The sequence below is a fragment of the Pisolithus orientalis genome, assembly GCF_024613125.1.
Source record: "Pisolithus orientalis strain OTSU chromosome Unknown F5J12scaffold_7, whole genome shotgun sequence".
NCBI classification, from domain to species: Eukaryota; Fungi; Basidiomycota; class Agaricomycetes; order Boletales; family Pisolithaceae; genus Pisolithus; species Pisolithus orientalis.
Window position 1 is genome coordinate 586,056 of NW_026260788.1, and position 12,598 is coordinate 598,653.

Here is a 12,598-nt window from a genome sequence, read left to right on the forward strand (position 1 = left end):
GATTCTGGAGAAGTAGTCGTCAACTATGTGTCTACCAATGACCAGGTGGCCAATGTGCTGACTAAGGGTGTGTCTAGGGAGAAGCATGTTCGTTTCTCTGAAGCTATGGGTATTGTTTTCTTTTAATTCCTTCTTGACTATACTCGCTGAAGGGGTGTGTTGGAGTTTATCACCTTTACCTTAGTTGTGGTTCACTGAGCACAGCATTATGTAATCCAAAAGCGGACACTTAGCAGTTTATTTTTTCCTTACTGCACCTCAGCTTCAACCAACTTGAAGTCTGAGGTGGGACTCTTTCCATTCATTATATTGGAACACTTACTTACCTACCTACAGTATATTCCTCTCCATAGGTAGTTCATTGTTTAGCTCCAACCAACTTGAAGTCTGAGTATATTCCTCTCCATAGACTTGACAATCCTGCAGTGTGTCATCCTCCAAAAGATTCCATTGACAGTGCATAAGGGAGCCATAGCAAGGCCTACACAGTTCCCTTCTGCATCTCTGACACAGTACTGCTCATAGGATGCCCAGGCAGCTGAGGGTGTCACATCTGATGTGGTTTCTAAACTCCCAATTGTTATCTTCTTTGTTGCAGCCAGTTCTCTGACCTGCTTGTGAATCTCTGGGCTGACAGCTAATAGGTCTTTAGTGGAGATTTCCGTCTTTGCATCTAAGACCTGGTTTATGATCTGCTTGGTTGCTGCAGCCTCATCAAAGCTGCTTTGGTAACAGAATTGAGGTGTGGAATTTGTAAATGGCTTAAACTTCTGGAGATCTGTAAGATTAGGAGCAACTGGAGTTTTTCTGGTTGCTGGGGCTTCTGAAGACAAGGCAGGGTTAGCTGGAGTGGAATTACTGACTGGGATAGGGGCTGCTGGTGTGTTGACTGATGCTGGAACTGCTAGTGCTGGCCTTTGACAACAAGCCAGGACTTCTATGCCATTGAAGTGAGCTGTCTTCTTTTTCTTGATAGCATGCTTCAACTCTTCTACCTGTGCATAAGCCCTTGCTAAGGCACATTGGTCCTCCTTGTCAGCATCCTCCTCTAGGTCTTCATCAACTAGATAGGAAGAGGGGTGTAAGTCAACTTGGTATTCTGAGGCATCCCTGTCGCTGAAGAACATAGTGCTGATGAGATGGGGAGGCACATCATGCCCATGGGATGAGGATGGCTGCTGGCTGGGTTGCTGAACTGAGATGAGATTTTCTGAGGTAATGATCAAGTTGTGCATGGCAAGGAAGTTATTGATCTTTTCCTTGAAATTCTGTCCCACAGCTGTCCTAGGAATGTCAGAGCCATCTGGCATGAAAACTCTTCCCCCAATCAGAGAGCATTTCCCAGCTTGTATGTATTTGTGACACAGCACACACTCTGCAGTTCTGTGACCATCTGTCCCTCCACAGAAGAAACACCATGGATTGAAGGAACAACAGAATTGGCCTTCTTGACCTTGTTGAGGAGGTGGGGCAGAAACCAGTTTCTGGGTGACATGAACATACTCTTATTTCAAGATAGTAGGAACAGTTGTCAAGGAAGATGGAGTGGAATTCTGGGGAAACAGTGCCAATGAATCTGGCTGAGGGAGGTTTCATTTGGCCCCACTGAGCAGGTAGTTGGCATGTTTATAGACTGTATTGAACTCCCATGGTTTGTTGATGTCATGATCTAGGTCAGAGAGTTGCAATTGCATGAGCAAGGAGTTCCAAAACCTCAGAGGAAACCCTTCAAGGAATTTCTCATTGATGTAGTCCTCAGGGAGTTTCTTCTTCTTCTGGACAAGGCCAAGGATGTGTCAGAATTCTCAGACATACTTGCCAAGATCTTCCAATGATCCCATTGGCTTCTGAACTTGATGGTAGAGTAAGGTTTCAAGGTTGGCTTTAGTATAGTGATGATCTTTCACCAAGGCTCCTGGATAGTAGTTCAGGAGTTCTTTGGAAAATGCATCCCAGTCATTGAAGCCATCAGTTTCAATGTCTAAGGTGGACCAAAACTCTGCCTCATTGTGGTCAGCATAACAAATGACCCAGTGGATCTTATCTTTTCCAGAAATGAGACCAGCATAAAAGCAGAGTTGTTCAATGTCTTCAAGGTAACAGGTGATATCTTCAGTATTCCTGGAAAACCTTGGGGCTTTGTTGGAACCCCTGAGAGGCATATCTTTTGCTCCAGACATTATGCAAGGTGGTGTGGGGATCTGGATCAGAATTCAGGGAAGGATAGGAGCAGAATTTGAGAGAGTTGAGGCAAGAGTATTCCATATGGGTATTTGAGTAGAAAGGGTGATAGCAGAATTTGTGATTAAGGAGTAGGAAGGAAGGAGGAGCTGTTCAGTGGCTAGTTCTGAATCACTGGATGGCAAGGCCAATGAAGAAGTTAGTTCTGAGAGAGGCAAAAGTTCTTGATGCTCAGCAGGAGGATTGAAGGGTTCATCAAAGTCAAAACCTCCTGGAAACACTGGGTAAAATGCTGGGGACTCTGGGCTCTGAAGGATCTTGTCTAAACTGAGACCTGAGTCTGACAAGTGTGGCTCTGAAATATCTCTGGGATCAGCTACTGGGTTTAATATTTCTGATGAAGAAATAGATAGTCTGTGGAAGGGCTCCAGGAGCTCTTCAAGTTCAGTTCTTTGACAAGTGGGTTATAAGGATCTCCTCTCCAGATCTACAGACCCCTTGCAGTGGGCTCCAAAATGTTGTGGGACATGACTTCTGGGAAGTGTGCAACTAGAGGGAAGCTGAAGGGAGAATTCCCTAGGATCGACCTGAGGGGTGCTGTGTGGAAGGAGAAGTCAAGGATTACCCTAGAAGGGGTGGGGGAATACATGTGAGGGTTACAGAATTGAATTCTGGAGGGATGTGGACATGTGAGGAACAGTGAGATGGGTATATGAAATTCTGAGAAGCTGATTGGCAGATGCAAGAGACATGAAGACCACTGGAGATGCTGTAGACACTGTAGACTCAATATACACACTTAGACTCTGAGAACTCTTGAACTCATGGAACACACACAGATAGTGACTCTAAAGGTGGGTGGTATATTTCTGACATCATGGCAGAATTATATAGTACAAGGGAAGTAGGTACAAGTCAGAGTAAGGTGGGGCAGAAAAACTAAAAGACCAGAAAATAAAGGAGAGGATGACAGACATCAAAGAAATACAGGTGCATGTGAAATGGGCTGGCGAGTAGTAGATGAGAGTAAAATGGGACAACAGTAAGGGGTATCTTCTGACAGAACGAGGCTACATGTACAAGTGAAAGGTGGAGTTGGCAGGAGAGGGAAGCAAAAGAGGGTGGAGCATACTGGCACAAAGTCCAGCTTGTGGAATTTGGGGTGACAGAGGTAACTGGAGTTTTTTGTGAAGGTGACTGACATGGGTGAGTGGTGACATGGCTGGGGGTGGCTCAGCTACTGGATTCCAGATGACTCTGGGTGAGTGTGGAATTTCCAGATCAGCTCATTGATGGCTGGGTGACATGCTGAAGGTTGAGAGAAACTCTGAAGGCAACAGGGGTTGGGAGGCAACATGAGGTTACAAGTGGGAAGAACTCTGAAAGCATCTGAAGGCCTAGAGTGACAGGGGTTTGCTGCAGAGGCCAGCAGAATTTAGTGACAGAATCCTGTTCCAGCCTCAGGGAGTATATGGCTCCCTACAGTGTTTGACCCTCAGCACCCAACAGTGAGCACAGGACCCAGCATGTCTGGCCTGTCACTGCATAAGTACCTTAATATTCTCCCAAAGGTTGAACCCACTGTGGATGAGGTCTCAATATATGTGTTTGACCTTCAGTGTCCAATGGCAACCACAAGATCCAGTGTGTCTGGCCTGTTGACCCACAATGAATGAATTTCGCAATCTGCATGATGTTGATGACATGTTTGTCCTGCTTGTCTTCTGTCCCTGAATGGCTCCAGCAGGGTTCACTGCACAGGCAAGCTCAGCCTTCTTTGGGTTCATGGGAAGACCAGGCATGGTTCCATGGGTCAACCAAAGCACAAATGACACATCATTTGGTGGTGGGATTGAAATGGTGCATGATGGTACATGTAAGCATGGAAAGGGCTCATGCAGAGGATGTACTTACTAAAAAATTGATGTGCCCACCATACCACATAGTTCAGTGCTGAGCTAGAAGGTGATCTTGAATGTGTGGTGATCAGCAAACTTATTCACATAGAAGGAATGAAACATATTATAAGAGCAATGTGGTTTGACATCTCTAGAATTGATGTTGTGAGTGGAGTAAATGGGGATGAGATGAGCTGCATGATATATCATGTTGATATGAATAACAGCAAGGTTTTGGATGTTGCATGTGTGTTGCACAAGGTAGCTTGGGCAGACGATCCACATCCCTATGTCTTCATCAGGGTTATCACCTACATGGTCAAACCAGTGGATGATGGCACATGGGTACACCATCTGTAGATATCTGAATGAAAAGAAACAAAGGACATGAGCAACATCTAAGGCCCCCATGCCCTCTGCCTGTGGGTCAGTTACAACAAACACACAATCAAAGTGAGGGCCTTCATTTCTCCACATGGGGCAGGAATGGATATATTCATGATGCATACTGTAGATGCCACTCAGGTTGCTTGATGCAAAAAAAGTCAAACTTGTGGAGTTGTAGATGCATAGTTTACTGTTGTAAAATGGGCACTCATCAAAAGGAATTTCTTGTGGATCACAGGCATCAGCAGGATAGAGCTGCCCATGGAGAAAGCAATGCAGAATCTCAGGGAACTGTGGCATCTCTAGTTCAGCTGCTAGGGACCCTACATCCTTTGCACATTTATGTTCTAAGATAGACTGATTCAGTACCTATTGGAACTTGAGAAATAGGGCATATGGTATGCACATGCCAATAATACATGTGTGTTGATCATCATGGGGGTATCTACAGTATCGCCAGAGTCCTCCTCATAACTTGCTGTGGGTTCCTCAGCCTCATCCAATGCATTATGACCTTCTGCAATGTCATGGTGCCAATCATGATTGTCATGAGAGTTTTGTCCTAAGTGGCCATCAGAAATCTAAGACAGTTCATGGATGAGAATGCACACCTAACACCTCAAGCACCTGCATTAGACATGTTCCATTCAACATACCATGCTCCTCAAAGTCTGCATGTGCTGCAGCAAGTTTGTTGAGCCTTTGATTAATCAAGAGCATTTGTCCAAGGGCTTGAAAGTGGTTTGTGCACTGATAAGGTTGTTTAATGGCCTTGATATTTTTGGACTCAGTAATCAAGGAACAGAGTCCATTTGGCACACCAAACTGGCAGATAAGATGGTGGTAATGTTTCATTGCATGTTGTCAGGGTAGTGAGAAGGAATCAATGACCCCAGCATTTCAGAAGACTTCATGGTAGTAATGGAAGTGTCTGAGGGCATCATCAATTTCAGCCAGTGATTGCTCTGTGACAACATTTTGATGAATGAGGTAGCAAAATTCAAGGAATGCTTGAAATGTTCATACCATATCTCACAGTACATAGCCCTGGATGGCAGCAATGTAAACCTACAAAGCACAACTCAACAACTAAACTAGAATCAAAGTGCAAATGAAATCACCTTCATCAGTCCATTGTTTGAAGTGCCATCCTTGAGGGAAACATTGCAGGCCAGTGAATGGGGCAACAGCTGCAATTCTAAAGTACTCATGCATGAAATGAATAGCAATGGGCATTTAAGGAAAACACACTGGCAGTCAATGTCATCAAGGATCTTTTCAGCTTTGGTTTTTCCATGAATGTTGATCAGGTTCTTCTCAACCCAGTCCACCAAGTGATCCTTAAAACTGCCTTTAATGAGCTGGTGGAGAATATCTGGGGATAGCATTCTATGAATATCTGTGTGAAAAAAGTCATTTGTAAATGGCTATCTTTGATTAGTCACTGAAACAAAAGAACAGGATTGTACTTACTATTAAATCACTGAAGATTCCATACTTGTCCCATAGATCATGAAGTTCAAGTACAGCAATGACTGTGTCAGAATGATCTCAGTGATGTCTGAGTGCATCTGCATTGAGATTTTCCCAGTGTGTGAGACATTTAGGACATCAATTATGCATGATGCATGACAAGAGCACCTGCTCCTCATAATCAGCTATGTATGCTGCAAGCCCATAGATGACACACTGGTAGTATCCATCACCAAATCAAATGACTTTGGGGACCTTCATTGTGGGATGAAGTGAGTTAAGGATGCGAGTTAGTGATGAATGAAAGAACTGTCTCTTGAATTTACAGAACTCAGGTGTGCTGGCATGCTCTCTTGTTGCTAATGACCATTGACCAGTCAGTAGGGGATGTGGAATCAAATGAAAGAAAGCTTACTTTTGGGCATTGTGAGGAATGCAATTAGGACCACAGTATTGTGGTGAGCATGATGAATGGTGTTGTGCATGTTTCCAATGGAGAGGTACAGTGGGTAGTAATCTGTCTGTCCAGTTGCTACAGACATGGTTGTCTTGTCACTACTGAGTATTATGGGTACTAACATTGCCCTGCCTGTCATTGGGAACTCATGAATGATCCTGTCCTATGAACCTGGGATTAGGACAAGTATATGTCAAATTACAACTACATACCACTTCTTCCCATGCCCAGTTACCAGACATAGAATCTTGCCAGCATCTCTCATTGTTTGTAGCATTATATTCCTGGTACAGTACATAGTCCATTTCAGCTGCCAAATTGGAACTTGCAAGAATGTTGTGGATTACTTTTCATGGGTCTCAATACCATATGTCATAGTTATCAAACATCCAAGGGGCTGTTTCTTCATCTCACACTTCAGCAGTGTACCAGATTGTGAAGTCCTCCCATGAAACTTTGCCAACACAGGTTCTGTTGATTACATGATAGAGCTCTGCATGGTTATTAAATAGTGGATCCCCACCTAATGCAAGTAAAGATGCAGCCCAGATCTCCAGCAACATGTCAAGTTTTTTGGCAGACATTTTGGCATGTGTAAAGAGAAAATTGGTGAGTTTGAACTCCAACCAATTGCGGTATGGAGTCCAGTTATCCAGTGATTTTTGCATGCATGGTGGTAGGGGGCCATCATCTAGTAGAAAGTTTCCTTTGGCATCACATCTTCATGCTGTAATAAAAGTTAGTTAAGCTCAGCATATGTATGATAGCTCACCATCAAGACCAGTGTGATAATTGTGATAAAGTTTCCTCCTGGGGCCAACAAATTCCACCCTCACTTGCTCCCATTCCTGGTCCAGTGGGTCTTGTTCTTGATGGCTGTCATCCACACCTGCAGTGTGGCCATTTACCAAAGGCAGTGTGTTGTCCTGTTGTCCTAAATCACCAGGCAACCCTGCACAGTCTTGGTTGAAAAGATGGAAGCATGGATGGATCATGCGCTTGTGTTGAGCGAGGCCTGGAAGGTTTTTAAACCAACAGTTGCACCTGGGTTCATCACAAGGGTGTTGGAGAGTTTCGAAAGGCCTCTGCATTGGTCTTTGGCAAGTATGGTCATCCCTGGCTGGCAGCATTGTCAGTGTACATATTGAAAAAAAATCATGTTGAGTGCCATGTGGTTGATATGTAAGTCATCAGGGTAAATAGGCCTTAGTCCATGAAATCAGGTCATTTGTTTGCAGGAAATATTACCATAAAATAGACAAGTTCAAACTTACCACTGTTGCCTCCATTTTCCACCTTGCACAATGGGATAATGTTGACCAACAATCCCCAGAGCCATCATCCACAAAGGGAGAAGGCTAACCTACACCCAGGACAGATAGTGCTTGACCTGCAGGTCAAATGATGCACCTGAGCCAAGAAGCAAGCAGACAACTTGCATGCAAAGGCAATCAAAGACACTCAGGATGTTGCCATTCAGCAGGGTGGTGCCCAGGATCCATGAGATGGAGGCCACCATGGAGGTCAGCCAAAGTATGGAAGATTCTGTTGAGAAAACAAAGCCAGTGAAACTGATGAGGGGAGCTATTCAAAAGAAGCTCACTAATATACCCATTGCTCCTCATGTTAATGGTGAGGGCATGTTCTATTCCACCTTTGGGAACTCTGAGCTGATGGATAAATAGATCAGGACAATATGGAAGTTGCTACTCACCATGCCCTCAGCATGCCTCAGGTTGTCACAGATCTTTCAGATTCAAACATGAGAGATAAGATAAGCCATGTCCAAGGGTGGTTCCCAGCAGCCATGCAGTGAAAAGACAATATGTGGTTGCTAATTTGGCTGACTACATTGGTGTTGGGGAGTCAACACATGCACAAGTCTGAGAGGGAAATGCTCACTGTCAACAGTGTTGCACTATTTCTATGATGCTACTTCTAACTTAATCAACTTTACACTGGCTAAATTTGCTATGGAATATCAGCACCCTGAACAGGAGAGCTCTCCTTCTTGGTTGCATCAACAAGTGGGCTAATGATGTTGGCCCCAGTTCTGGCAACAATAGTCCTCAAAACTCTGTTCCTTCTGACACTCACTCCAACTCAACACCCCACCCACTGTCTTTGAATGCCCCTTCCTTGACCACTAATGCTACCAGTGTCAGCTCAGCAGCCTCCAATACAATTCTGGTCTATGGCAGAACTCCCTCAATAAACCCAAGTGGTTTGCCAACTCATGACAAGAGTGGAGACAATGACAAAGATCAACAGGGAGCTGTACCTGTCAGGTTTGCAGGCTATTGTGAGACGAAGGTATGTTATTGATGAACTGATTAAGAACATCATTCAGCCTTAATTCCTATGTTTTCTAGCTGGTCACACACATGGCCAATGCCCATTTTAACTTGGAACTTGAAGAGAGTGATGATGATTTTGACAGGCCCATTTCCAACATGGCCCTGGCCAGTTCTAAGCACAAACATACTGACCATAGCTCTGAATATGTTGTCACTGACATCTGATGTTGATGAAGCAGATGATGATGGCCACCATGATAGAAATATTCATCTATGCACACCAAAGGCCCCTGAGTGCCACTGTGTGACTGCAATGGTATGTCCTCCTGACCCCATGTAGTCAGCTTAGTCACAATACATGGGTAGCCTATGTGCCAAATTACCATTACTCACATAGAGCCTGATGCAGGCCCATCAAATTAATTATGTCACAACATATGAAGAGGCCCAGAGGCCCAGAGTGACAGCAGCAAATGAGCAGGCCCATGACAAGTATATTACAACATATGTGCAGGCCTGAGGAAGGGAAGGATCATATAAAGTATGCACAGGCCCATCCATCAAGAATTGGATAATGGTGAAGACACACAGATGGGCCTGTCTATGGCATAATTTGCACTGTCATAAGTGAAAGAGAGGTCCATCCATCTGTGCATGGATAGTGTTACAGCTTATGGACAGGCCACCCTTGTAATAATGCAGTCAGTCACAACATCAAGGGAGGCCCATCCATTTGGCTACAGCTGATATCACAATTTACAAATGGGCCCTTCTGGTATGCATCAGAGAGGGTTGTGACATATAGACAGGCCTGGAGCCAATAGGCCATGTGTTGGCACAAGGTAAGAGCAGGCCCAGCTGCCATATGAAGGGTGGTGGATGATCATATATGTGGGCCCACTGATAAATGAATGGATGGTGCTTCAAGACATGGATGGGCCCTTCAAAGTACTGAAGCATCCAGTAGCAACAGATAGGAGGGTGCATCAATGGAATGACAGACACTGTCAAAACACATGGGCAGGCTGGTGGCAGAAATGTTCTGCCCCATGGCACCTAATGTGTGGGCCTGTCATCATCAAAGTAGAGGGCATCCCAACCCATGAACAGGCCCATAGAAACTGATGGGTAGGCCTGTCCAGAAGATGTTGCATCCATCCCAACATATGGGCAGGCCTGTCATTTGTGGGGTGGATGCTGTGGCAACAAATGGATGGGCCAGACAAGGGTATGTTGAACCCATCGAAGCTAATGGGCAGGCACATCATATGTGGGGTGGGTGCTGTAATAAGGCATGGATGGGCCCATTGAAAGGATATTGCATCCATCACAACCTATTGACAGGCCCATCCAAGAAATGTTGAACCTGTTGAAACTAATGGGCAGGCCCATCATACATGGGGTGGGTGCTGTAATAAGGCATGGACAGGCCTGTTGAAAGGATATTGCATCCATTGCAACCTATTGGTGGGCCCATCCAAGAAATGTTGAACCTGTCGAAACTAATGGGCAGGCCTGTTCTGGAAATGCAGGGTACTGTTGCAACAAATGGTTGGGCCCATAAAAGTGATATTGCATGTGTCACAACTTATGACATGGAGGGCTGCTAGCAAGCCATGTTGACCAAGTAGAATCAAGTGGGAAAGCCCATTGTATGGATGGCATGTGATTTCATAACACTTGGGCAGGCCTGACAATGTGACATCAAATCCTTTGCAACTTATGGCCAGGCTGATGCATTTATGTGGAAGATGCCAGCACAATGAATGAACAGGCTTGTCTATGCAACATGGCATTCATTGAAATTTATATGCATGCCTATGGTTCATTTTCCAGATGATGACAAAATGCATGATCTGGGCCATCAATTGTGTGACAGTTGAATGTGGCAACAGCAGCAAGGGACCTTGTATGGAATGGTCTGGGCAGTCACAATTCATGAGAACCCATCAAAACTGGCCTGAAGCCATAGTTAAGAGTGCCTTGACCTCATATATATTCAGGTATGTCCAGCATATGGTAGATAATGGCCCACTCAATGGATAGACCTAACACTCATCTCAGACATTTTGTGAAAGTTCCCCACAAATAGAAATGGAGGTGGCAAGTGAAGGAAATGTATTCAGCAAGTTCCCATGCCTTAGTGACATTTTTGGAGTTTTGATTGCAAAGGTCCAAGTAACAATGCAGCCAAATGCCATTCTGGCAAAATTGCAGGTGTGGTGGCCAGTGGGCAGATTGAAAGTAGCATCCACTCACATACATGGCTAACCTGACGACAAGCTGAATATCAAAGGTTCAGCAATGTGTACCAACTGATGCTGTGAATGCTGGGACTGGTATCCATGCTGGTTTTGTCAAGAAGTGAATCCCCATCAGCTTGGCTGTCATAATATTGTGAACAAGGGCACCTGCATCACATCATATATCAACTTGGGCATATACAACCATTGTAAAGATGAATTGTCATGCAGATACATCCATGATGCTTGTCAAGTCTGGGCCTACTCTGACCAACTCCAATGCTGGACAAGGTCTGGGGAGAGGTTTGGAAGCAAGTCTGACAGAAGGAGCAGGACTCCAGCTGGTGGAGTGTTGGCAAGGACGAAGTCTGCTGAAGGTAAGGGTGGAGTGAAGTGAGGGCATTGGGTTTAGTTCATGCACTACCCCCTTGCATGATCTCAGCCCTTGTATTTCAGAGGGGGAGTACAGATGGACAGTCAGAGGTAACTCTGACAGGCAGAATGGAGACAGAGGGAGTAGGAACTAAGTCAATATTCATACTGAGGAATGGCAGAGTATGATACATGCTTTTATACTACTACAGAAGTACAGTAACCAGAATTGGAACTGACATACAGAGACCCAGAAATTTTCAAGTAAAACTTCCCAGATGAATGAATGAAGGGTAGACAGAGGACATATGAATGGGTAACATAGAACATCCAGAAAAGGAAACAGTCCAGGCACTGGACCATGCAGGTGCACACACTGCAGGAGTACCTGACTGTGAGCTGTCAGGGAGGAGTCCTGAAGGTAGTCACATGACCCCTCAGAGAATGGTCTGTTCAGTCCAGTAAGGAGAGCAGTACAAGTCTGACAGCAATTGGAGTGGAGATGACTCATAAACATCAGGGGTGGGTGGAGTTGGTGTGGAGTGAGCAAATGACTGGCAGAAAGGGGTGTGGAGTGAGTGAGGACTTAGGATGAATGCACAATCATGGCAGTGCCCCCCCCTTAGGGCCTGAACCCCTGAAGGCTGCATGTATGAGATGGGGTCAACACAAGTTGATCATTTGAAACCATTTTGATGCCTCAAGGATAATGGCTTTAGCTGCAGCAGAGCTCCATCAGAGTCTGAAGAACCACTTAAAAAACATGTGTTAGGGTACCAAACCTTTGTCCTTTCTCCCCATCATCATGTCCTCCCAGCACCAGAGCAAAACCCCCCAGCCAACCCCTGGTCATGTCTGTGACTACTCCCAAGTTGTGGATGATGAACTGGTTGTCCTTACTGATGACTCCACCAACACCGAGTGGGAGAAGTCCATGGAGAAGGCATGCTGATGAGAGGAGACCAAGCAGAGAGAGAGAGAGTGCAAGGAAGAGTGCAAGGCCAAGCACAAGGAGGCCAAAAGGCAGAAGGTAGGAGGAGAGGTTGGAGGCAGAGCAGAGGAAGAGAGTGGAGGAGGAAGAGGAGGCCCAAAGGAAGAAGGTGGCAGAGAAGGAGGCAGAGGGCCTCTGAGGAGAGGGCCCAGGCCAGATGGGATGAGATTGCACAAAGGTGAGTGGTGGAGTACTATGAGTCAGGCAGAGCTGACTCACAGCTTTACCTTTCTTAGATTATGTGGCATGGTGTACAATGTCAACACTGCCCAGAGGGTCCCTGGGACCTCTGTTGTGGT

The 12,598-nt window shown here is 45.3% G+C and overlaps 1 protein-coding gene across 1 annotated transcript; it reads right to left on the minus strand.

Annotated features, from left to right (window-relative positions):
* Nucleotides 1–4,139: 4,139 nt before the first annotated feature.
* Nucleotides 4,140–8,021, minus strand: F5J12DRAFT_904460 (uncharacterized protein; the record flags this gene model as incomplete). Its single annotated transcript, XM_051748527.1, has 14 exons — nt 4,140–4,813; nt 4,846–4,960; nt 4,981–5,028; nt 5,094–5,291; nt 5,376–5,476; nt 5,588–5,664; nt 5,718–5,893; nt 5,940–5,963; nt 6,108–6,155; nt 6,186–6,298; nt 6,355–6,559; nt 6,609–6,720; nt 6,811–7,116; nt 8,008–8,021. The coding sequence occupies 14 exons, from the start codon at nt 8,019–8,021 to the stop codon at nt 4,140–4,142; spliced, it is 2,211 nt and encodes a 736-aa protein (XP_051602200.1).
* Between the last annotated feature and the right edge of the window lie 4,577 nt (nt 8,022–12,598).